This window comes from Pinus tabuliformis, chromosome 3_1 (assembly GCF_031772625.1).
Source record: "Pinus tabuliformis cultivar Carrire ecotype Pingquan chromosome 3_1, CPIR1, whole genome shotgun sequence".
Classification (NCBI taxonomy): Eukaryota; Viridiplantae; Streptophyta; class Pinopsida; order Pinales; family Pinaceae; genus Pinus; species Pinus tabuliformis.
This window is the reverse complement of record NC_142301.1, coordinates 878,757,589-878,785,523: the sequence shown is the minus strand read 5'-3', so window position 1 is coordinate 878,785,523 and position 27,935 is coordinate 878,757,589. Positions and strand designations below refer to the sequence as shown.

The 27,935-nt window shown below is 34.1% G+C and overlaps 1 protein-coding gene across 1 annotated transcript; it reads right to left on the bottom strand.

Moving 5' to 3' along the window:
* Positions 1-4,391: 4,391 nt before the first annotated feature.
* LOC149190397 (G-type lectin S-receptor-like serine/threonine-protein kinase SD2-5) lies at positions 4,392-7,267 on the bottom strand. Its single transcript, XM_089413395.1, is given in 2 exon segments — positions 4,392-4,600; positions 4,603-7,267. Coding segments are annotated over 2 exon segments (2,751 nt in total). The 5' UTR covers positions 7,148-7,267; the 3' UTR covers positions 4,392-4,394.
* Positions 7,268-27,935: the final 20,668 nt, after the last annotated feature.

Here is a 27,935-nt window from a genome sequence, read left to right as displayed (position 1 = left end):
TTATAACTCACTTTAAAGTTTCATTTCAATGAAATTTAGGCTTTATATTTTGTATTCTTCATCATCTTGTCATTAATAAGTAATCCAAATAGAAATGGTAGATCAAAGATTAATATCACTTGAATTTAGAGAAACGGTGGTCATGATTGAAATATATAGGAAATTTGTGGTGAAATATCATCAAAATTAATAAGGAATATGCAAGAGCACATAGTAAAAACCTTTACAAACATAGCCTAATGCTTGTAGTATTTTTTATATGAGAGAAAAATTATGTTTCTTCTTCTAAAAATGTCAATGGGAATATTCCAATTTAAAGAATATATGTTTCTATTATTACATGGTTTTATACTTGATTTAAAAAATTAGTAAAATATTTTCCAAGACTTAGAAGGTTTTATAATTTAGTGAAAAAATCACCCAGAATTTACAATATTCTATAATTTAGTGTAAGAATTGCCAAATATGTATATATCCATATTATACTATTGATAAAAACAACCTTAAAATTTTCCTATGTATCATATCAAATCACCCATTTATTATACATTTAAATTTAAAAGGGTTCTTAAAAATTTCCTGAAAAGTTATGACAAATAAATCCAAAGTTATTTCCTACAATATTTTCATTTATGAAAGCAATAATTTGGAGGAAATTACTTCATTCAAATATCTCAAAATGAATATATATCTCAAGCTTAATTGGAACTATAAAATTTGAGAAAAGGGTAAATGGAGGATAGAAAGCGTATTTTAGGCTTGAAAACAATTGTAAATTAGCATATTTTTCGCCATTAGATAAGAAAAAACTCCTCTTATAGATTCTCATAACTCATAATATTTAAATGGATGTGAATTTTGGGGATGCAATATCTCTAGAGAATTTTAGAGAAACATAGAATATATCTAAAAGAATTTTATGGCTTAGAATCTCAAAATTAAAAGCAATACTTCTTATTCTATCCTCCTCATAGAAGTAAGCCTCTCCCCCAACGATAACATGGCTACGATTAGGGGTTTAATGTACAACAATAAGATAAAAAAACATGGATGACAAGTCACTCCCCAAAATTGCTTCCAACCCCTACCAAAACCAACAAAAGTTCAAGTGTGGATGCCAAGACTTGGATAAACAATTGGGGAACAAAAAATAAGTCATTTTAAATAAAACCAATAATATTAAAAATATTATTACATCTGAATTTAAGAAGAATAAACGGTGCAATAAGGAATTAAGATATTGTAAGGAAGCGACCAACCCTAATCTAGAGGATCAAAAATATTTATCTATTTTTACTAATGTAAAGAATAAAATTGACATTATTAAAATAAGAATAAATTCTCAATGGATGCATAGAGAGACTTGGGGTAGGAAATATCCCAAAACACTAAGATATGAAAGAATCTTCCATCTTTATGACACTAAGAGGGTTGAAGATGAAAATTGCTCTCTTAGAGATACCACAATTTCAAAATATTTGCCATGATATTGAACATCATAACCTTCTAAGTCATCAAAAGTGTGGTGATTTTGGAATGCTTCTCTTAATTTATATTTTAATCATAAAAACAACATTTTAAAGAAATACAAGTAATATTCTACCTTTCTTAAGGTCTTATAAACCAATTCTTATCTCATTTGAAGTTAATCATCATCTTCATCATCATGATAAATTCATTTTTTTAATTAAAATTTATATTCTAAAATTTATTATTACTTTTTATTTTTATTTTTTAAAGAAATTACTATGAGATTTAAATTAAAGCAGACCACTTTGTAGGCCAAACTTGTTACATATTTATTTTTTATTTCTTCGTCTACATCCAAAATGATCCAAATAATATTATATCTTAAACACCTATAGATACATACTATTATTCGAAAAAGGCTAAGCATATACACCCTCTCGAAAATTCCTAGAATTTATATGTATTGAAAAACATAATTTAAAATAAAAAACATAGTTATCAATCCATTTCTTTGAGGATTTGTGCTTTCAAAATTTTATAAATAAGTGGTTGATTTTCTAATTTTTTATTCTACTCAGTGTCCCTTTCCTGAATAGACTTCTTACGAAGTCTCCCTTTCCCTTTATTTTTTCCTTTTGTTTCATGGTTGCTCCCTCATCCACCTAGATAAGTGAATGGGCCATGTTTTGAGTGATGACCCCTATGGTGGTTGGACCCCTTGTGGTGATGCCTCGAACGTCAACAAGCGGTTGTTCCTCTTGAGACTTAGGAGTTGACCTTGTAGCAAGAGGCTCTTAGCCTTTTGTCGTGACCTATTATTTATCATGCACATTTATTACCCCATCTTCCTACTTCACCACTAGTATTTATTTGCTTAAATTGTGCTTCTGTGAGATAGGGTTTATGGTGACCTCTTCAAAACCTTTATGATTCTGCAAAATACTAAAAGGGTTTGTTGATGTGGAATCCTACCTTTATTTTGTATAGTTTTTGCCTTATGCTCCAAGGATTTTCCCTTATTTCCTCCCCTCCTTTGACTCTTCCATTGTTCACCTTCATCAGTGGGTGATTCTGGCCCTTTAATCACCAAAAATTTCTTACAATCCCTTGTGAGCTGGTCATATTCATGGAAAAATCTACACTTGAAAGGGATTTTCTCGTAGTCGAGAGTCTGGTTATACGTCCATTCTCCTAGTGTGAGATTAATCTCAGAGGGGAAACCCTTTTATAGATCTACCCCCACACAAATTTTAGCATACGAAAATTGAGAACCCTTGGACTCAACCTGATCGAGATATTAGCTAACCTCATTTCCAATTGCACTCAAGTAGTCATCTCTCCAACAAAAGAGTGGCAACCGCGAGAGCTTCATCCATGCTGGGATCACATTTGGAATATCTTCATCTGGATTAAAATCCAGAGACCACTTATTTAAATACAACCCTCTTGAACCAAAAAAATATGGACCATTTTTTAATACTACATCCTGATCTTCTTCAAGTTCAAACAAGAAAGAAAAACCCATTCCTGCAGGTGTAAAGTTTGTTGTTACCTTTCATCATATGTATATACGTTTTCTCGATCCATCCTTCCATTGAACGGGGAGACAACCACATCCCCATAAATTTTCCAACTAGTGTTCACTCTAAGAAATTCAGTGTTGTTCGACAAACCCCCATAGGTAGGGCTACCGAAGGGATTGAATCTAATTTCTTAATGAACTTTGTTTGCACATCCTTGTTTTTGGGCCTGTTCGATATGGTTGCCACTAGGGCCTAAAATGCAACAACTTCATTAGGTGGGGGAGGGGGAGGATCCCCCTCTAGGGAAGTCATTGTTAGAAGCTTAGAGCAATCTAGGGTTTCAAAAAAAAAATTAGCCACACATTGTTGTTGTACTTTTATTATTACTTTTTATTATTGCTATAACACCATATATATATATATATATATATATATATATATATATATATATGTGATTTGTATCATATTCCCAGGTTGAGGAACATTGAAGGCTAGTAAATAATTTATGAGTCGAGCATGATTATCTACTATCTCCTTCCTTTTTTAGAGAAGTAGGTTCTAACATCTCACTTATTTTTGGAATAGTCATCTTTTTTCTTCTTTACATTGATAATATTGTTCTTATAGTGAGGATTCCCTATGATCTTGGCAAGTGACCAAGATTCCTTGAGTAATTATGCTCCAATATGAGTTTCATTATTAACACTAACAAAGTGAAGTTATGATAATTTAAAAAAATCACCTTTCATACTTTTGTATATGACAACAACAACTTCGAGAAATTTTCCTCATATAAATATCTTATAATTGATATTCATCACAAACTCAACAAGAACCATAGCATTGAGGAAAACATAAATGGAGGGGTAGAAATATTCTTAAGGGCTTTAAAAAATTGCAAATTAGTGGATCTTTGGATAAGGGATAATAAAAAAATCATCTTTGAGACTCTCTTCACTCCTATTATTTTGTATGGATGTAAAATCTTAGGATGCAATATCTCCAAAGAATTATGGAGAAAGATATCTAGCATATCCAAAATAATTTTATCTAATTTAAGTATCAAAATTAAAATGAATACACCCTATCTCATTCTCAATTTTATCTAGCTTAAATATTAAAATTAAAATAAATACACCTTATGTCATTCTCTTTATAGTCTAGGTCTTTCACTTGTTGAGAAACAAATCTAACTACATGGAACATGGAAGACAAAAAGATTCCAAAATTACTTCAAAATCCAACAAAAACCACCTTCAACAATTAAAAAAAAAAAAGAACAGAATATTGATAATATTAAAAATGTTATTACATATAATTTAAAGAGAAATTGTACTCGGATAGAGAAAAAATAACCGTGCAAATTTATCAATAAAATTGTGATGATACCTGGTTAAATTGTCATCTGGGTGCACCGAGTTGTATGGAAGGAATGGATGGAATGGAATTATCTAAGCCGGTGAGAATGGATTCATCTGAGCTGGCCACTGGTTTCATTGTTCCGCCGGCGCCTCTGTTGTTCCCAACTATGGACCCCTCGTCCTGTTCTTCGTGATCTCCATCTGCATCATTCATGAGCTCATCATACACATATGCTTCGAAGAACTTGGCCCCCTCTGTAACAGCCACATGGGAGCATCAGGAACATCCCATTCTCCCGACAGCATCTTCAGGGCAACGCTCATCGATGGCCTCTGGTTCGGGTTATCCTGAATACACCAGAACGCAACCTTAGTCATCCTAACGACACCCTCTGTGTCCACGCTCTTATCCCCGAGCCTCTTATCAACCAAATCCATATACCTATCCTCCAGCGCCTTCAGCATGGCCCAAGTCGGAAAATAACGGAGCTGAGGTTCGGCTGCCGAGGGATCAAAGTTCTTCCGCCCGGACACCAACTCCAGCAACACCATCCCGAAGCTGTACACATCGCATTTCTTGGTGGCAATAGAGTAATGAAGCCACTCGGGCGCCAGGTACCCTGGAGTCCCTCGCACAGCTGTTATGACCTGCGTCATGTCGTTGTTCAGGAGCTTTGACATGCCGAAGTCGGAGACCTTGGGATTAAATTTTGTGTCGAGCAGGATATTCTGAGGCTTTATGTCCAAATGCATGATGGCTTCTCTGCACTGCTCGTGCAGATAAACCAGGCCCCTAGCAGTCCCCATTGCCACATTGTAACGCTGTTCCCAGGTCAAACACTCTTTGTTGTCGTCCGGACCCGAGAAGAGCCATTTATCCAAAGAACCGTTGTCCATGAGCTCGTAAACCAGGAGCCTCTGGTGTGAATCGGCGCAGAATCCCCGTAGTCTAACCAGATTCATGTGGCTTATGCTGCCGATCGTGGCAACTTCGGCTCTGAATTCCTTGTAGCCCTGACTCGGCCCGTCCAGCTTCTTAACGGCAACTCCGGTTTGGTCCTTTAAAACGCCCTGGTACACCGAACCGAACCCGCCTGTCCCGAGCTGTTTGCTGAAGCTATCAGTGGCTTCCTTCAGCTCGTTATACGTGAACCTGGGCGGTAGCCCTGGAAGCGTCTTCAAGAAAGCTTCCTCCTCCATTTCTTCCGGATCGATCTCTTCTTTATCTATGACTGCCGCCTTCGCTCTGCTCTTTCGCACTATTATGATCATTATCAGGCAGAATAACAGAGCCGCGGCCACCGAGCTGGACGTGATCTCGGCTATGCTGCCGATACTCAGGGAATTACTAGACCTGGATGTTACGTTAGCAGGCAACTTACTGAGAACCTTGATATAGGCCTTGTATGTCTTATTCGCAGTGAATTTCAGGGTCGATAGCGGGCCGTTTGCAAGGTAACAAGACGAGGAACTGCTGCGGAAGAAGGCGGCATTGCAGGAGCAACTGGAATTGCAGAGGCTACTGCATTTTTCGACCGTGGAGACGCCCGCTTCAGGCTCCAGGTAGTCGTTGGGATAATAATCCACACCGTTGAGGAGCATGAAATGGTGGGTCGCCGACGGCTGGCTGCACGAGGGTTCGCCCTCTCTGCTATAACATCCCTGCGTCACGTCCAGGGACTGAATTTGCTCGAATTGATCCAGCGTCCCGGAGCCTGGGCAGCTGCACTGGCCTTTGACACAGATGCCATAAGGCCCGCAGGCTCTGGGTAGTAAACAATACATATTGGATGGGTCCAGTTCCCAGTCCCTTCTCCAGCTTGTTACATTGTTCTGTCCCGGTGCCGGAGTGGTTTTGTACACGCGAAGGTTGCCATCGCTGTCCAGTCTTAGGAACCTGTACTCGTTTTCATTATTCCAAATAGGAGGATCAATTGGCAGAGATCTATTCCCATTAACGCAGGAAGAAGATGAAGACAAATTGCCGATAGTTTCATATAACGAAACCGTCAAATTCTGAACAGTGTACACGGCTTCGGAGGTGAGAGATGAGGAATTATAAAAGCAGGGCTTGAGAATACCTTCGTAGTCTAGCCCTTGCAGCCCCATAGACCAATAAGGCTCCTGGATTGAGCTTGTGTAGAACAAAACCAACCCTCCCGGTTCCATAACCAGCTTATAAGATCCAGCACTTGTATTCGTCGCAGATGAATCCGAAACAAGTGCCTGCCCCCTTTTCAGAGCCTGCCCGGGCAGCAGAGTGTGCGTGGGATGATCCCAGCTCTGCCACACGAGATTCGAACCCGCGGACACAAGCGAAGAATTCGTGGTATTATAGATCTGCAAATTACCGTTATTCGCCATTAAAATGCCATGAGACTTACCAGTACCGATACTCCAGACCACGGTTCCATCCGAATCTTCCAGTACAAGGTCCCCATGATTCCCCAGCTTGAGCAGCGCACCCTCGGCCACCGGCCGGTTTTGGTTTGCTGTCCAAACCTCCATGGCAGGAAGCGAGGTGTGATTAAATCCTATTACAACAGACAGAACGAATTTGCCAGAAGAATTTACGTCAATGAATCCCAGCCCAAATATGTCATTTTCGCTAACAATAGCGTTCCCATTCCCATCTGTAACTGCTCTGAGGGGCCCCTGCATGGTGCTGTACCTAGGAAGGCTGGAGTTACCTATAGCTACTTGCCAATTGGAAGGCAGTTCAAAGAACTTCCCTTCGATTGCCCCAATCAAACATAGCAAAATCAAACGACACATTGCATCATAGGGCTTCATGGCTTGTGAAAAGCCAGACCTTTCTGATATCTACTGTTTCCTCCACGGCCTGACAATGTGATAAATTTTCAGCAGGCTATCAGTTTATAGCTACAAGGGAAATGACACATTGTTTCCTTCATTTCATTTTTCTTGGGTTGAAACTTCCTGATTAAATTAATCAACAGAATTACCTACACTGAAACAATTTCTGCACTGTTAGTACTTACACTGAAACAATATTCGCACTGTTAGCTTCATTTTGATTAGGTCGAAGGCCTCTGATTAAACTAATAAGGGAAAGTAGGTACCTACCCACTTCGCTGGAACAATTTTCATATCGTTTCATTTCAATTAGGTCGAAGACTACTGATTAAACTAATAAAGAAAGTACCTAGCTATTTTGCTAGTTCGATTTCCTATTTAGGCCGAAGTGCATTGATTAAATTAATAAAGTAAAGCAGCTGCCTAATTCGCTGGAGCATTTTCTACATTGTTTCCCTTATCTTTTTTAATGTGAAAGCGACTGATTAACGAACCCGGCAAAGCTGCCCATCATGTAGATCTTATTGTAAAGCTGCCCAGCATGTAGATCATATTGTAATGGCCAATTCATATGCTTTGGACAACTAACCTTGAAGTTTGCAATCAAAATAGTCAAATTCGATGAATTTCAAATAAATAAATCATTGGTCCAGTGAAATGTAAGCTGGCTTTCACCAATTATTTACATAGGATCATGGGACGAAGAGAGGATAGGTTGGATCTTGAAAGTCTTCTCTCCTCAAATAAATTTACATTAGATAATGGGACGAAGAGAGCATAGGTTGGATCTAGAAAGTCTACTCTCCTCAAATAAATGTACATGAGATAATGGGACGAAGAGACAATAGGTTGGATCTAGAAAGTCTTCTCCCCTCAAATAAATTTACATGAGATAATGGGACGAAGAGAGGATAGGTTGGATCTTGAAAGTCTTCTCCCCTCAAATAAATTTATTTACATGAGATAATGGGACGAAGACAGAATAGGTTGGATCTGAAGGTCTTCTCTCCTCATATTTGAGAGGAAATTATATATCTTTTTTTTATCAGATATCTTTTCTCTGTTTAGGTATGTTCTTCAGCAAAGTCACTTTGACTTATTTTTGCTATTTCTTGGGGTAAGAATTCTCTGAGCTAGTGCGTCCTAGATTGGGTCTTAATGCGTCTCAAACAATCTATTATCGACTACCGAGTGTTCTTTCCTTCGTTCATTCTGTCAGGTGGGTCATAAACTCAACTATTTTCCAAAACAAAGCGATACTAGTTGAGGTTGTTATAACCCTTTACAAAGCATTCGAAAAAAAAAAAATAGAATTCTTGTCAAGATGGATCATTAAATTTAGTGTGATTTTTTCATGATTTCAGTAAAGATATTTTATATGGGGAGTTGGAACATGCCAATATAGATTTATTTTAAATAAAAATTTAACATGAATCGAGAAGAATATAATTTCTTTATATGCAATTTTTTATGAATTTATATTATTTAAATGTTTTGTATAATTATTTAATTTTTAGTTTTTTAAATTTTTTATTTTATCTAATATAACAAAATTTCAATTTTTATAACAACTCGACTCAATTAAATACTCCAATTTCAAATCTTTAAATATTCAAAACTATCTCTTAAATATATTTTAAATAACATAGTAGACGAGATAAGTTCACTATAATGGTTCACATGTAAAGATATCTACAAAGAACTCAACCTAAAGACTAACTAACCATCCAAGAAAGTTGTGCAGTGTTTTTAAACCTTTATAGTTTATTTTGTTGTTTTTAATCATAAATTGAATTTCAGTTTAGCCTTAAAATTTATTTTTTAAGACGGATTTTACGAACAAAATTTCACAGTTTTTGTGATGTATCTTTTTAGGCTTAAATTATAATTTTTTTCTAGAAAAAAAATTAAGCTGATGTGAGAATTGAATCACCATCATAGATCCATTTTAGATACAGATCTACCATGAACCAAGAGAGATCCAATTTCTTCATTTTTTAATGAACCAACATTATTTAAATGTTTTATATAGTTATTTATTTTATTTTATTTTTAAGATTTTTAAAAATTTAATTAAGTTGTTACACATCATACTAAACTGTAAAATAAATCTCTTGACTCAATAAATTGAAATGTTTTAGACTCGATTTTAAATTTAACAATTCAAATCATTTAAACCTAATAAACCTAAAAATAATTTAAACATTAAATTATTAAATTTTAACATATACTTATTATAAATTTAGGGTCTCCGAGGTAATTCAATTGACGTACGTGATATGAAGTGCATACGTAGAGATATCAAAATAGAGTGTCATTTGTCGGAGTCGATTTTAGGCCAGATAAACATAAAATGAGTTTAATCACTGATACCTTTAATACAAATTAATATAAATGTAATAAAAAAATTATATAAAACTTTAATATTTATTTATCAAAATTTTAATTTATATAGTTTTTAGTGAATTTTTTATTATTATAATTTAATATATTTTTATGAAATTTATAAAAACAATAAAAATTATATTTATTTGAAATATATTTTTTATTAATTTTTATATTATAATATAATATATAGAAAATAGTTAAAATACAAAGAGATTACGTGAAATGTGAATTTTTGATAGATATGAAAACATTTTAATGATGATGATGATAATAATTAAGTTCTATTAAGATTAATATGGTTTATCTCACTTTAAGAAATAAAGAGATTAATTGAGACTCTTTAATATCTTAATTTTATGATCAAAAAGAAGGGAAAGAAACCTTCATAAATCACTATAATTTTGTTGACTTAACAAGTCAAGAAGGTTGGTAGTGTGACAAATGTTTTATGAGTACGGATGTCAATTCAAGAGAAAGTGTTTTTCATTTTCAACCCTCTTAGTATAGTAAAGGTGACTAATTCTTTCATCCCAAGGTGTTTTGGGAATGAACCAAAAGTTCATGAGAATTAATTCTTATCTTCACAATGTTCATCTTCCTCTTAGTACTATGGTTATCAAGAGAATTAATTCTTATCTTCACAATGTTCATCTTCCTCTTAGTACTACGGTTATCAAGAGTAGGGTCCATCACCTCCTTATAAAACCTTAGCATCCTTTTCCCCTCTACCTCCTTATCATACCATAGCTTATCCTTAAATTTGGAAGTGATAGTACTTTTAATATTTTCCTTTTTCTCTAAGATATCTCTTCTTTTACTCTACAAAAGTCTAATCAAAACTAAACATCCTTATGCCATTGTCACTTGAGTAAGAATGATAATTTTAACTAGAATTAGAAACAATTTATAGAAACCTCTTAACTTTAATGTTGTAAAGTTTTTTAATTAATAAAATAAAAAATGAAATAATAAAAAAAACTTAAAATATAAAATAAAATAATATGCTTTACAAAAATTAATTTAAATGAAAACAAAATAAATGAAATTTTAATAAAGAAAAATAGAAATAACAACGATGGTAAAAGAAATTGAAATAATAAAAAACGATATTAAATAGTGCGTAATATATTTGAAATAATCAATAAAATGTGACACCTATGTATTCAATATAATTCAACATAAAATGTAGCGCTTTCTTTTTTATGTTTATTTGTATGCAGCGCTTTCTTTTTTATGTTTATTTATTATGTTATTAGAAAAATTAATAATATTATAAATAAGTATATAAATATAAGCAAAATAAAGATGTTATAGTATTATTTTTATGATTTTTTTATTTTGTAAATTTTTAATATAAATAAATTAAGCATTTTTAAAAACTTATATAACATTTAAATTATATATTATATAATTTTAATTACAATTTTAATTTATCAAATAAAATTAATGAAAAAATAAGTTCAAAAATATAAATGTACAACAATTAAATTACATTTAAAAATTTATTTAAACATCATTAAAAAATCAACATATATTTAGAACATTATTATTAAATTTTAGCTATCTTCCGGATAAAACAAATAAAAAATTGTTAAATTAAATAACTTTTAAATTTTAAGAAAAATAGTTAAATTAAATAACTTTTAAATTTTAAGAAATAATTGTTTAGGTCAAATAAATATTTATGACTAAAATGAATTTATAAAAATTGTTGGGTTGATTTAGCACATAGTTTTAAAGAAATTATTATCTAGTTATTATTAATATTTATAATTAAAATTGGTTTGTAAATATTAATTAACAATTATTTTGTTAATCTGATTAAATTATTAGGTTGAGTGTTTGAATGTTGTGAATTACACAGAGATTGCAAAATAAAAACCTTAAATTGGTTTCTTATGTGGATGTTGTGGGTCTTAGTTATTGTGCACATGGATGGTGGCCAACATTACTATACCTTGGTGTTTATTAGAGTTATAATATATTAGCCATGAAGATGATTGTCTTAGTTTTTGTGCACATGGATGGTGGCCATGACTTGGTGATTGAAGATCTTGAACTGATTTATCTAGATATAGAGGAGGATGTGACCAGCCTAGTGGAGGTACGAAGTGGTTTTGGCCATGGTGGAGGTCGTGGCAAGGGTTTTAGTGGTAGGGGTGGCATATTATAGCACGTTGTCACTGCTTAGTTTAACAAATTATGAGCATACTTGTGGATGAATATGAATTAATAACCCTTAATGGACAAATCAATGGTTAGTTAGGACTAATAATGAGATCATATAATGTTGTATTTTTTAATTTTTTAATTGGAATCTATCAATTTGATGTTGGGTGAGGTGATAATAAAATAATTACACAAATAGTTATATTGAAACAATTTATTTATGAAAAATATTAAAATATTATTTTGTTATTAATTTTATGGTAAAATATTATATGTAAAGTTTTTGTTGATTAAGATAAAAATTATATAACTTTTTGTATTGTATTTAAAAAATATTTTTATACAATTTATTTCATATTAGTTTATTATTATTTTTATTTTAAAATATTGTAGTCAAATTTGATGTTGATTAAGGTAAGAATTAGTGTAAGTATATGAATTATATAGCTGGTAAATATTAATAATAGATATCAAGACACATATTTCATGTTATAAGATTTAGAAAAATATAAAAATTAACTAAATTATAATTTTATTATTATTATTATTTATAAAAGAGTTAATTGCCAAGGCTTCTTATTTCAATTTAAGGTGGATAAAGATCTGTTGAATTTCTTTTTATTGACTTCCTAGATTGGTTCTCAAAGGAATATGCTCAACATATGCTTAGTCTTAATGTTTATCAAGGGTTGTACTATGTTACAAGTTTGTTAGGTTTCATTGACTTTTAATAAATTAAAAAAATAGATTCCTGTCAAGTGGCTCCCGACCCACCAATTTCCTAGGGATTTGAAATTATTGCAATTCTATTAATCTCCCCTATGATAAGTTCTTCATTATTATTTATAACGTTAATTTATATATGAGCAAATTTTATTTAGCAAAATAGTCTATTACTTTTAATAAATTAAAAAAATTGGTTTCGATTTGAGATTATTCTAATAAGTTTCTCCATGATTAATTCCTCATTATTATTTAGAACATTCATTTATATATAAGCAAATTTTATTTAGCAAAATATTTCATTTTACAATAAGATGTGTAATTTTTTTTTCTAAATTAAAGTTGACCCATAACCTACATATTTAGTGAATATGTGCATTAATAAAGCATTCTTCTTATTTTAATAATTTTTTTTTATATTTATGAAACTTTAAACTAAATCAACCACATTAATATTTTTAATATAATTATACTAATATATAAATTAAATATATATACATTTAATATATATATATATATAAAACAAAATTTTTAACTACAAAAATAAATAAACTTTATTACACTCTTATACACTCTTATAATCTATGATTATCACATTTTAAAAATCATAATTGATTAATTTAATTATGAAACTGTAAAAGTATCATTGCCCCACACTGAATTGCAAACGTATATTTCAATAAAATAGTTATAGATCTATATTATAACGTAAAAACGCACGAGAAGCTGAAGTTTGAATACCAATCAATTTTCAACCGTGGTTTAGACGATATTGTGGAATGGGCAGCGTCTAGCCATATAGGGTATTAAATGCCCTTGAAGATGCACGGGACATAACTCGTTAACACACGAATTGCGAAATTCGCCACTAAATAAAAAAAGGCAATGCGTGTGTTAGCGGGCTATGTCCCGTGCATCTTCAACTGCATTTAATACCCTATATATGGCTCGTTAGGCGCTGCCGAATGGAATGCATGTCCCTCGGATTCTTGGTAAGCAAATCGAAAAGTTTGCAAAAACAGAAGCTTGAGATCATGACAAACACAATTTGTGTGGAAACTGCCAACCTATCAGCTCTGAGATCGTGGCAAAAACCTATCTCTGTGGCATCTGACTTTTGTGATTCCTCAAATAACATTAAAATAATAGCAGTCAGAGAAATCAATATTACGACAAATAGTTCATCGCTGGCAGATTGAGATTCCTTGGGAGTTGCAACTGGACAATGAATTCATTAGCATATTTCGTGAATATCTTATTTCTGACAAGAGCCTACGTTGATTTCGTAAAACACGACATGCCAGCTTCACAGCTCCATTAATAATGAACTAAATTACCCACACGGCAATGGTAGACTGGTTATAAATTTATTTGCACCTACAATATATACAGCTCATGCTCGAATCCTATGTTATATTCTCTATAGTTCATATACCAATTGCTATCAAACGAGTGTTTTGATCTTAGACTGCTTACTGACCATTCGCACGGTTGGTGTTTACTAAGAAAAACAGAAGATATTCTTCAGTAATGATCTTGAAGCATTTAATTATATAGCATTCAGAATCGTGAATTCTCTCCTGCTAGTGGCGTTTTTACGACCTACATTGACGCAAAAGAGCCTTCTGGTCGGATTCTACAACGCCAAGTGTTTGCAAAGCAGAATCGATCGTGCCGGGAGTAATCACAAATCACTTAGCTACCGACAAATCCATGGAGTATCTATGGGGAATTGAGATAATTTGATTTCGCTCAAATTCCGAAACATTTTTAAAATCTGTAATATATATGGTTGGTTTAGTAAGTAGGTTAGAGTTAAGGTTTTTGTTGAATGGAAAAATAATTTACTTATGGTTGGTTAAGTGAGTTAGAGTTTGGTTTTTATTGAATAGAAAAACAATTTATTTGGAGTAGGATGTTATTATCAGATTGATAGAAAAAGTATGGATGTTATTATTCTGAAAATGTTATTATTAGATGGAAATATAGATGTTATTTTTTTTAATTATAGTGAATTGGTAATTTTTTAGATTAATCATTTAGAAAAGGTCTATGATCAATTTTAATGAGAGAAATAGAGAACCTACTCCTTGAGCAGAGATCATAACAAATGATATATTTAATCGGATTTGAACTGCAGTCTAGTTGGTTTCACCCAACTAAACTTACTTTAAACTACATATCACATACTATTACCATGAAAATGCAATTATCAAAATTGTATTACCCTTGGCTTGATCTGTTAAGTAGTTTACTGAGGCGACTGGTAAGAGCTAGGGTTTACAGGAGCAAAAACAAGCGTTGGACACCATGGAGGGGCGTAAGGGGGGGAGCTCCACTCCCTCCTACAGTCAGGCAGTCTCCAGTCGCGGCAAAAAAATGTTGGGGGTTGTAAAAGGTTTTTTAGGAGGAAAACAGGACAACGGAGACACACAGGAGCAGAATAATAGGCGGGAAGAAGCTAGAAGAGAGACGGGAATTGAGGAAAATAATCAGAATGCAGAAACCAAAAAAAAAAATGGTCCATGCAAGCCTAAGACTACTATCACACTCAGAGTAGTATTAAATGATCCAACAATGCAAGCGCACAGGGATCACATGACGACTTATGCAATCATTTGTAAATTCATGGGGTTATGGCCAATAGAGACGATGCTACAGGCATGGATTAAAAATCATTGGAAACCTAAAGGGCATATAGACCTACATCTTAGGTCAAAGGGTTTCTTCACTATATTTTCACTAACATTGAGGATAAAGACAGGGTGTTTGAAGGCGGGCCCTACATCTATGCGGCAACAGGCCTCTATATGCGGCCTTGGATGATGAATTTTTTCCCGGAGTGAGAAACTTTCACTTCGGTTCCGGTTTGGGTACGACTCTACTCTCTACCTCTAGACTACTGGCAACCAAAATCATTATCAACTATAGGAAACAAACTAGGGCGTTTCGTTAAAATATTTGAGGCCACTAGTAGGGGAAAGTACACGTCCTTTGCTTGTATATGTGTGGAGATGGATCTCTCTAGAGCTCTATCTATGAAGTGATCTTGAAAGTTTTTGATGAAGAATGGGTACAAGCGGTGGACTATGAACATGTTCCTTTCAAATGCTGCAAATGCCACGAACATGGGCATCTATTCAGAGACTGCCCTCTCAACAACATAGAAAGCAGAATGAAAGCCACAGTAGGGAAAGAAACTGATAGCTTTCTCAAGGTGGGAAATAAAGGAAAAGGAGGGAAAAGGTTACAAAAAAACAATGAGGAAAATCAGACAAGCCAGAACAGGTACAAGGTACTAGAAGAAGAAGAGGAGTTAGAAGAGGCAAATCAATCTATGGAGGGCAGCCCAGGGGAGAAGGAAAAGGTGGAAAAGATGGAGGAGATACAAAACATTATCCAACAAAAGGAGACTATGATGAGCAACATGGAACTTGATAAGGACCAAGAGATGACCCCGAGTGAGGTGGAAACAAAAGATCATGAACTACAGGATATTCTCGAAAGAGAACATCTAGATCTGGAAAAATTCCTGAAACAGGGGACCACAAAAGGAATGGATTCAGTACCTCAAGAAGAGTTCAACAGAGTGCAGCAGCTGTTTCTGTGGAGAACTTAGACAAAAGGGTCGGGCGGGAAAAGAAACCTCGAGAGTCAGGACAACAAAGGGGTGAAAACCATGAAAACCATAGCAGGACTCACTCCGAGAAACCCAGGTAGGAAAAGGGGTAGAAAGAAACAAAACGAGTTACTGATAGAATGTGGAAAACTGATGATAGATTCAGGTAAGATGAAAGATCTAACTAGCTATGCTTTTACAAATCTTTCTGAATGAAGCTCACATCTTGGAATATTAGAGGTCTTGGAAGTAAAAGGAAACAAAGAAATCTTAACAATAGAATGAAAGAAGAGAAACCTGATATGATTTTCATCCAGGAAACTAAATGTTCAATAAAGAAAGTAAGAGAAATACATAGCAAATGGCTTAATAAATATGAATTTCTAGAAGTCAAAGCAGACAAAATAGCAGGAGGTATTCTCACACTTTGGAACCCTCAAAGAATAGGTATAGTGGATGCTGAGGCATCTAGGAATTATTTATCAGTGGTTATTCAGCCTCTGGGAGACAGGGAAATTTATTTAGTCACAAACGTTTATGGTCCACAGAAGCCTGATGATAAACTCAGACTACTGACCTCACTAGAAGATCTGAGAGATAGACATTCAGGAATACCATGGATTTTGGGAGGGGACTTCAACATGATCAGATCCCTGTCAGAAAAAAAGGGTGGAACCAGAACACTAGGCAGAGACTCTATAGCATTTCAGAATTTTATAAACAATATGAAGCTAGTTGACACAGATACAAGTAATGGCCTCTTCACCTGGAACAACAAAAGAGGAGGAGAGTCTCAAGTAGCCTCAAAGCTTGACAGATTCATAATCTCAGAGGACCTTATGCTCACAGGCCTGGATATGACGGTGAGGATTCTCCCCTTTGGGGGCTCGGACCATTGGCCTATGCAACTTGAGGCGTCCTATATAGGAACCCCAAAAAATAGACCTTTCTGGTTTGAAAATATCTGGCTCTCCCATCCAAACTTTATTAGCAACATTGAAAAATGGTGGAAAGAAGATTTACAGATTCAGGGAACCAGAATGTTTCTTTTGCACAAAAGATTGAAACATATCAAAATCAGGCTCAAAGATTGGAATAAGAATGAGTTTGGCAACATTTTTGAAGCTAAAAAAGTTGTTGAAAGGAAAATACAGGAAATCAATCAGACCCTAATCACCGAAGGCTTTGATGGGGAAAGAAATGATCAAGCTAACAAACATCAACATGAATGGGAGGACTTATGTAAGCAAGAGGAAATATTTTGGAGGCAAAAATCAAGAGTACAATGGCTAAAAGAAGGAGATAGAAACACAAGGTTTTTCCACAGATCTACCTTGGAGCACAGATCTCACAACAGAATCTCAACAATCAAGGATTCCAGAGGTAATCAGCTCAATACCCATAAAGAAATAGAAGCAGTGTTGGTTCAACATTTTCAAGGCATAGCAGAGGAACCTCTCGTAGACAGATCACAATTTATCAGTGACTTCACAAAGCACATCCCTAAGCTAGTAACAAGAGAAGACAATTATAATCTTAATAGGCCGATGAATGAAGAGGAGGTTAGTGAAGTCATCAAAGATATGCAGAATGGAAAAGCGCTAGGCCCGGATGGTTTCAATGTAGATTTCTTTAAAGCCTGTTGGGGTATTGTCAAGCAAGATATACTGAATGTGGTGGAGGACTCCAGGAAGAACAGAACTGTATTGAAGGCGTTCAACACATCCTTCATTTCCTTGATTCCTAAACAGGACAATGCTATGACACCTGACAGATTCAGACCTATAGCTTTATGCAATGTGGTGTATAAAATAATTTCCAAAGTAATTGCCAACAGGCTTAAACCCCTCCTACCAACGCTGGTTTCTGTGGAACAAACGGGATATGTGGAGGGAAGACAAATTCTCAACAATATCATTCAAGCTCATGAGGTGGTTCACTCTCTGATAAGTAAGAGGTAGGCTGGAATGATTATGCAATTGGACCTAGAAAAGGCTTATGATAAGTTAAATTGGGCCTATATTAGGAAAGTCCTTCTAGCCTATGGATTTGACCACAACTGGGTGAGATGGGTAATGGCCCTTGTCACTACCTCCAGTTTTTCAATTCTGGTAAATGGTTCTCCATCAAAGATCTTTAATCCTTCAAGAGGCCTCTGGAAGGGAGACCCTCTCTCCCCCTTCCTCTTTATTCTTATGATGGAAGGACTAGGCCGAGCTATCAAGTCTGCTAAAGACGACGGTAAGATCCAGGGTATCAAACTATCCGGGAATGGACAGGCTTTAACCCATCAACAATTTGTAGATGATACCATGCTACAGGGCATTCCTACAGCCAAGGAAGCGCTAGCTTACAAACAAATCCTGCGAGACTTTGCTATGGCTGCGGGGACAGAGGTAAGCCTCTCCAAATCAAAGATTTTCTTTTTCAACACTAACATTGCTATTCAAAGAAACATTTCCAGAATTCTAGGTTTTCAGAGAGATATGCTACCATCCAAATATTTGGGATTACCACTCACAGACAAACCTCTGAGCAAGATAGTATGGGAGCCTATGATTAATAAGTTGCAGGACAAGACACGAAAATGGACAAGCAGGTCTTTGAACTTGGCAGGCAGGCTAGTGCTTACAAAAGTTGTTCTTCAATCAATCCCCATCTTCATGTTTTCAGCCCTTCCAGCTCCAAAAGGGGTTATGCAACAATGCAGAAATATCCAAAGAGATTTTCTTTGGGGGAAAAAATGGGCCTTGGTAGCCTGGGAAAAGATATGCAAACCTAAAACACATGGAGGTTTAGGACTGGATGATCCTGAAGTGCTAAACAAAGTGTTGGGTGCAAAATTATGGTGGAGATGGATAAAAGATTCAGATGCTCCTTGGGCACAAATTTGGAACCAGAAATATGCAAATAATTGGCAAGATAAGGACCGCATAAGAATGTCTGGAATCATAAAAGGCTCCCACATCTAGAACAAAGCTTGGGAAAATAGAGGCATAGTTCAAAAAAATAGTTTTTGGGAAATAAGAGTTAGAGACCTGGCTTGGTTCTGGGAGGATAAATGGCAACAGGAACCTAAGCTGTTAAGAGAAGACTTTGCAAATCTCAAGAATGATACAGACACCAAAGGGTTAATCCGAGTAAATGAATTTTGGGATCAGACAAACAACGAAGGAAAATGGAGAATCTGGAAAGAAATGGATTACAGGGACAATGCCCCCTTGAAAGCACAGGCTGATGCTCTAAAAGCCATCCTGGATCAAAGGAAGATCCTGATATCAGCTGATTCTGACCAACTAAGATGGGGCAATAACAATGAAGGAAACTTTAACCTTAAAGAGGCTAAGAGCATAGCCCTTAAGCTTGATTCTACAAATCAGGAATGGGTTTGGGAAAAACTATGGAAGAACCAAGGATGGATGAAAACCAAACTATTCATGTGGTTAGTGCATCATAAGAAGATTCTGACATGGGAAAACATCCGGAAAAGGGGAATTTCTGGCCCATCCAGATGCCAGCTATGTGAATCACAAGAGGAAACTATGGAGCACCTTCTCAACCTCTGTATATTTACTTCCTCGTTGTGGGATGGGATTGCCTCAATATTCAGACAAACAGATAGGGACAGAGGAAGCATCACCAACACCCTAAGGATTTGGAGGAGAAACTTCTCTAATTATGAAACAGTAAACAAAGCTTGGGCTTTAGCTCCAAGCTTCCTAATATGGGATGTCTGGAAAGAACGCAACAATAGAATTTTTAAAAATAAAAAGAGTTATTCCCAACATCGCATTGCGACAAATATTGTCTCAATATAAAAATCAACCACGGTCAACAATGGGCAATAACCATGGTCACATTATCACAAAGATTGTCTTTTGGTCCTATCTTACATTGTGACAACCATGGTCCTCCATGTTCAACCATGGCCCAACGTTGCATTGTGACAAAGATTGCCTTAATAGTAAAATCAACCATGGTCAACCATTGTCCAACGTCGCATTATGAAAAATATTGTCTCAGTATGAAAATCAAACATGGTCAACCAAATTCCAACTTCGCATTGTGACAACGATTGTGTCAATATGAAAATCAATCGTGGTCAACCATGTTTATTTTAGGGTTTATAATATTTATCTTATGGTTTATATACCTTGGGTTTATAATAATTTTCATTTCGGTTTAATATTATTCCCTTGGGTTTTTAGTATTAATCCCTTGGGTTTATTATTCCCTTGGGCTTATAATATTTATCTTAGTGGTTATATACCTTGGATTTATAATATTCATTCCTTGGGTTTAATATTATTCCCTTGGGTTTATTGTACCTTGGGGTTTTAGAATTAATCCCTTGGGTTTATAATATCAATCTAAGACTTCATATTCCTAGGGTATAATATGTGAAATTTCCACAAAGATTGTCACAATATGAAAATCAACCATGGTAGATAACGGTCAAACATGGTCCAACGTCGCATTGAGATAAAGATTCTCTCAGTAGGCAAGGACTCCATTGCCTTCCAGAACTTCCTAAACGACATGAGGCTAGTGGATACGGAGACAATAAATGGTACTGTTGGGCGATTTAGTTGTCTGCTAAATCCCTGTAATTTAATTTATCAATCCAGGGTATCGTAAACTTAAAAGCAAACCAAAATATATGGGACCTCAGATGAAACAAGTATAGAAAGTTTGTTTAGAATGGAAATGCATATTACAAATCTAAATTATCAGATCTATTTGATGAAAGCATAAAAATGTTTGATCAATGGAATTATTTTACTTTAGAATATAGAGACGAGTCTCTTGTTCAAGAGTCTTGATTGTCCTTCTACAATCTTCCTATAATAACATTTCCAAACACCTAAGAAAGCAGGAAAGAAAGCATATAAATGAAACCAAGTAAATATTGTTTTCAATTCAGTTCTTAGCTCATGGAGAAGAGTCTCCTAACTGAGGATATCTCGGTTGTCCTTCTCACATAAAAACTAGCTACTGAAAAGAGATCACCCTTCACACAACAAAACATGGCCATAACATGAATTCATACTGAAATTATCTACAACTATTTACAACAAAGAAATAAGATGAACATCAGAATTAAAATTAGTATATTCACAACATTACTCTACAACAAAGTGTATTTATCTTAGTATGGGGATCCTTCCATTCCTCAATGAGCACACATGAACAACTATCACACCTTAAGAATCAAACAACACTCATAACTCATGATTTGGAGAAAATGATATTATTCATGTTGAATGAACAATCATAAATCTGATGCTAATGAATAACTGATAATTGTTCTCTCCCTCCTTCCTTTGAAGGATGCTCCTCTTATTTATACATGAATTAGGGATATCTACTCAATAAATGTAGATCCCTTAAATATCTACTAGACCCATACTTGTCTCAACTTATCCCTAAATACTAGATACAAATCCCATGACACATCAAAATATCCATGATCTTTCTCCTTGGAATATGGTCCACCTGTTGAGTTGAAATTCGACTTTGATCGTGGGAGGCCACATAAGGGTGCCTTGGAAGCTTCCAAATGATTTACACATGTCATCAAACTCAAGCCACTTTTAGGTATAAGCAAATACATGTTATTTCTCTAACTTTTAATCATAAATTCACTCTAAATACATAAAATTAATAACTTTGGAAAATGAAAATACAAACTCATATGGTAATGGAAATATATGGTTATGTAATGATAATATGATGAAATAAGGTGACAAAATGAGGATAAAAGTGAAAATGGAGTGAAAATTTATGTTAATTTGGCGGCCCAACATACCGCTCAACTTAAGTTATTGCATGTCCTCATGCAATCTATTACAATGATCATGATTTGATCTTTTGAATTGTCTTTCTTTTTCATGAACTTTGGCTAATATCCATTTTTTTAACTTCACATATTTTTCTTTTTGACAACTTTGTTCCTTTTTGCAAAGTCTTATTTATTAAAAACATTTGATTGCAACATATTATTTTGGGTGGTTCTTGTGTGACAACCAAAATTTGATTAGTATTGGTTCTTGTGTAACAATACTTTCATTATTTTTGTGCTGCATCAAAAGACTTTGAAAACATTTAATCAACCATTCATTCTTTGATCATTATTTGCAATACATGTAACAGTTGAATCATAATGTAATAGTAGTTGTTTGGAAAAAGTATGTTGGTTAGGATGATATGTGTATAAAGGACATATATGACATATGGAAGGTGATAATGGAGTATGAATGTGAATGTGAATGTGAATGAACATGGTGAAACATTTTCCAAAAAATATAATTTTAGTATTAAAGGAATTGTATGATAAAAAGCTAGAAAAGAACATACCTTTACTTACCTAAGTGGAAAAACTATGTATATGTAGAAAAGTGTAGCTTCTGCTGCTGAATCATGGAATGAAAAATACAATAATGTGATCTATGTCTTGGTTGCATACATGATGGATGAAGTTGTAAATGTTGATCCTTTATGACTATTGAATCTGCTACTGAATCATATAGTCTTCATGTCATTCCATATTGTGGCACAATTCTTTCCATGCGAATAAATGTGTCGATGTCGAACATGGAAAGAAGTCATTGGATTACCGACCATTGATGAATGTCGTTAACCAATGTAAGGAAAACTCACCGTTAATGTCAATGAGTGCCAAGGTACCCAAGTACATCTTGCAAAATGCGAATGAATGAGCTGATGTTGAGCGACTTACAGGATCCAACAAATAAGGGACATTAATGTATTCCCATTGTTTGTTAGCGAGAAGACTTTCCATTAGGGCATGCAAGCCTCAAGGTACTAATAATGACTCTAGTCTTTGTCCCAGATAAGGTGCTGAGGTCAATGGGTCAAGACTTGTTGAAAGGTGGGCCTTAAGGAATCCCACATCAGTCAACGTGAGTTCATACAAAATGATTGGTAGGACTATAGATACAAGATGTTATGGTGAAACATTTTTTATGGCAAGGAAAACAAGGCAATGTAGAGAGATGGATGGTTTATTCATGAGGCAAAAAGATGAACTGAAAAGAAGGCAAAAATGTATGCAACTCAGAAAAGTAAACATGTATGAAGTCATGATGGATAAGGCAATGATTCAGTGGACTTTGACATGGATGATATGTAGAAGCAGGGTTTTATTGGTGGAAAATGAAAAATAGTAGGAAAAAGGAAATGGAAATGGAAAATGGCGTAAACTTCTTTGCTTTTATTGGTGGGTTAGGAATGGATGAAAGGAAATGCATGGTGAATGAATAAGAACTCTTGCTGTGAAAAATGGATATGGAAATGGCATGCTTTATGGCTTTACAATTTGTGGAATTCAAAATCTTTTTCAAAAAGGGAGGTGGAAGATAGTGGTTGTGGACAGGGATTTGTCTTTAGAATTTTTCATGAATTTAGTCTTTGGAAGACCAATTGTCGTCACAATGTAATCTCCTTAATGATTACTTGATTATCCTGTAACCTATAAAAAAAACTTGGAAAAAAGAAAACATAAGTGTGTTCAAGAAGAAATGGCCATTTCCTTCATGATTCTTACGCAAAAATTTCGTACCAAATAAAATAGATTAAGGACAATCAAAGTGTTGAAATTGACTCAATCATGATATTAATATCAATCCATTCGTAAAGAAATAACCATGAAAAGTAAATTTACTCCCTATTTTTGTCAGCTAACTTTTGTGCATGGTGAAAAGCTTGGCATTATAGATTTGTTGTGTCTTGCAGATTAGTACGTTATAAAAACATACAAAAATATGAAATTGCCAACTCTAAGTTAATCATCATGTAAATAATCCACCAAATGTTCTTTAAATTATTTTTCCAAATGTTCCATTATATGTTTGCAAATGAATGAAATATCAAATTTGTGTAAAATTTCCTGGGAAGACTTCGAAGTATCTTTCAAATGAAAGAGTAAAAAGATCTGCAATGAAAGTGCATTTTGAGAATGACAATAGTGAATGATTTTCAAAAAAATGTTGTAGTGTCTATTTTTAAAATTTTCTTGTATGTTTTTCTTTTTTAAATAACAAAAAAAACAAAAAAAACAAATTTATTTAAATTTATTTTTTTATTTTGAATTAAAAAAAAAAATAAAAAAAAAAATTAATAAAGAAATAAATAAAATCAACAAAATATATATATTTACTTATTTTCTATAAAAACTAATAAATAAAAATAAAAATCTAACACTAAAATGTTTTTTTTTTAATTTTCTAAAGCCCAAAATAAATACCCAAATCGTTGAGAGCAGTGATCCACACATCTGAATGATCCGTGTTCTATTTGTTTGACGTTTTTTATGATATGAGCCCGTCTGTTTTCCCATTGTTGGACAGCACGCATTCGAGACAACCTCTGGATTGCTCGAGGAAATCATAATCAAATAAATGACAGCAATCAAACAAACAAATATCTTATTGCCAATGAATTACAAAATCGTAAAGCGAACAATTTCTCTCATATCAGGAAATTCTCGAGACCAAGCTGGCGAAGAACAAACCCCCGACTATTATTTTAAAGCCTAGATATGCTCCAAAATTTAATGTGCTACTACGGGCCTTGCGATAGGGTTGTTGCAGAAAGAAAGAGCTCTAGATGGCAAATCTTCTCCTTCAAGGAATTGATTGAAGCAAAAGACAATTTCAATTATCATAAAAAAACTTGGGGAAGGTGGCTTTGGCACCGTTTACCATGGCCAACTGTTAGATGGATCACAGGTTGCTGTGAAAACAAATTAAAAATTTGGAGTATTAAAGCTGAAATGGAGTATTAACGCTGAAATGATTCTCGGTCAACTTAGACACAAAAATTTGTTGAGCTTGCGTGGATATTGTGCTGAAGGCAAGGAATGTCTCATTGTTTATGATTACATGCAAAACTCAAGTCTGCATGCACATTTACATGGCCGACATCCTCGACCATGCCTCTTGGATTGGCCCAAAAGAGTGAACATAGCAATTGGATCTGTAGAAAGTTTAGAGTACCTTCATCATGCAAACCCGCATATAATTCACAAAGATGTCAAGTCAAGCAATGTACTGCCAGATTCAGACTTGCAAGCACGGGTTGCTAACTTTAGTTTCGCTAAACTTATACCAGATGGTGCAACCCTAGAGATAAAAATGATTCCAATGCGTGAGTGCAAATCGCTCAAATCGAGCTAATAAATCTGCATGAAAAATCACTTAAATCCCTCAAAATTTGCTTCACTGCCAGCAAAACCCGTAATTCTCTGCACATTAATTGTAAAAACCATTTTTCTTTATGCAGTTACCAAAATAGGGTCCCAAAGAACCACGATTTCCTCTTAGATGGTTAGAAATTTAAGCGAACGATTTCTGGGTTATATAATTCATTCTATTATGGAAAAAACCTATGTCTTCGTTTTTCCAAATTTGTCCTAGTTAGATCACAAATCACTTTTGAAAACTGACATTTTTAATGGGTTGCGTTCTGAGGATGTTGGCATCCACTATGAGACAGTGGGCATCCACTAAAAGGCTTCTTAATAAAGACTTGCGCAAAATAATGACCGCTGCACAGGCCCTTACACATCCATGGCTTCGAGGTCAACATGCCATCCCATTGGATATTTTGATTTTCAGATTAGTCAAAGCATATATGCGGGCTTCTCATTTGAAACGGGCAGCTTTGAAGGCACTGTCAAAATCATTGACAGAAAATGAATTATTTTATCTCATATCACAGTTTAAACTTCTTGAACCCAACAAAGATGGAAAGATTTCCCTAGAAAGCTTTATATTGGCTTTAACGAGGAATGTGACTGATGCGATGAAGGAATCTAAAGTTCTTGATATTCTCAATTCGATGGAACATCTTGCTTCAAGAAGAATGGACTTTGAAGAGTGTTGTGCTTCTGCAATAAGTATATATCGGCTGGAAGCCCTAGACCAGTGGGAGTAATTGGGAATTTGGTTCATTCATAGTCATCCAAACTTAATTTGCCCAATCTTCATGTTGGTGAGATGAATTTAATAGCCTTTTTGTGATAGGCGTCTTGACAAAGATTCAACAAATTGGTGACAAATCCATATTGCGCATGGCCAAAAACTACAAGCATTTCCTATACATTTACTATCACAAGTATCCAATTGCTCGCCCTATGACAGAAGATGCTATTGGGTTATTCAATTAATGAAGACAAACTGATCAGGATCTGAGAAGGAAAAGAATTTAGTTTGAATTGTTATTTTTTATATTATTTTTATTAATTTAAAAAAAAAAATGAAATTGAACTTATCTCTAAAAAATGGTTTGTTTTCAAAAAGATTTTTTTTTATTATAATAATATATATATGATATATATTATTTATTATTACGTGGGAATTTTTTTTTATTTTCATTATTTATTTTTATTATTTTTTTTAAACTAAAATTCAAAGAAAAAACTAGATTTTATCTAAATTATTTTAAGATGATCTTTTGCTCATTCATAAATTTTTTTATTGTCATATCACAGATCAATTTTTCAGCGAGAGCCTTTTTATTTGAAATAAATTGATAGATTTTCTGATCTTCCAAATCACCCAAAGATGCAGGAGGAGAGAATACTTATTCAAACTGAAAATATCATCCTACCTATCCTATATTAATTGAAAATTACAGACTATTGCGTGTAATTAAATTTCCAATGTAACCATTCACGCAATAGTAGTAAAAATATGTCCATTTTCAATTTCGCAATTTTAAAATGAAAATATACAAGGATGATTGAATCTAGTTTTTGTGAGTATGATTTAATCAAATAAAAATGAAATCGATCTAACCTCGTACGTGTTTTAAACAATCGAAACCACCTTTCGATAAGGCTTTCATAGGCATGATTTCTACTCTGATTCAGATCATGCTGCAACTTCTCTTCGTCCTCCTCAATCTCCTGTTCAAATAACTGTTCATCATCAGACATACAGGATTCTTCGAATGTTAATTCATTGTTTTCTTCTGGAGGAGTAGTTAAGCTTTTGGCTGCTATCAAGATCTCTTCTTTGCAAGAAGAGGAGATCATGACACTTGCTAGGATCTGAGTGAGTTGTTCCAAACTTATACTCATTATTCTTCCATATATACAAATGGATTTTTATTGTATTTTTGTTTTTTATTTTAAGTGAATGGGGGTTTTTTATTTGTGTTCTATTTCTATGTTTTCTATATGAGAATAAACTTAAATGAAAATTTCTAAATGCAATTAACCCTAAATGATCCTAAATAAAAATTCTTCCTAAACAATCATCCTAGCTAGCTTACATTTAAGTTTGCTTCCCTAGAAACACCGCCAAAATGTTGGGCAATTTAGTTGTCTGCTAAATCCCTGTCATTTAATTTATCAATCCGGGGTATTGTAAACTTAAAAGAAAACCAAAATATATGGGACCTCAGATGAAACAGGTGTAGAAAGTTTTTTTAGAATGGAAATGCATATTACAAATCTAAATTACCAGATCTTTTTTATGAAAGCATAAAAATGTTTGATCAATGGAATTGTTTTACTTTAGAAGATAGAGAATAGTCTCTTGTTCAAGAGTCCTGATTGTCCTTCTGCAATCTTCCTATAATAACATTGCCAAACACCTAAAAAAGTAGGAAAGAAAACATATAAATGAAAGCAAGTAAATATTGTTTTCAATTCAGTTCTTAGCTCATGGAGAAGAGTCTCCTAACTAAGGAGATACCGGTTGTCCTTCTCACATAAAAACTAGCTACTGAAAGGAGATCAACCTCCACACAACAAAACATGGCCATAACATGAATTCATATTGAAATTATCTACAAGTATTCACAACAAAGAAATAAGATGAACATCAGAATTAAAAT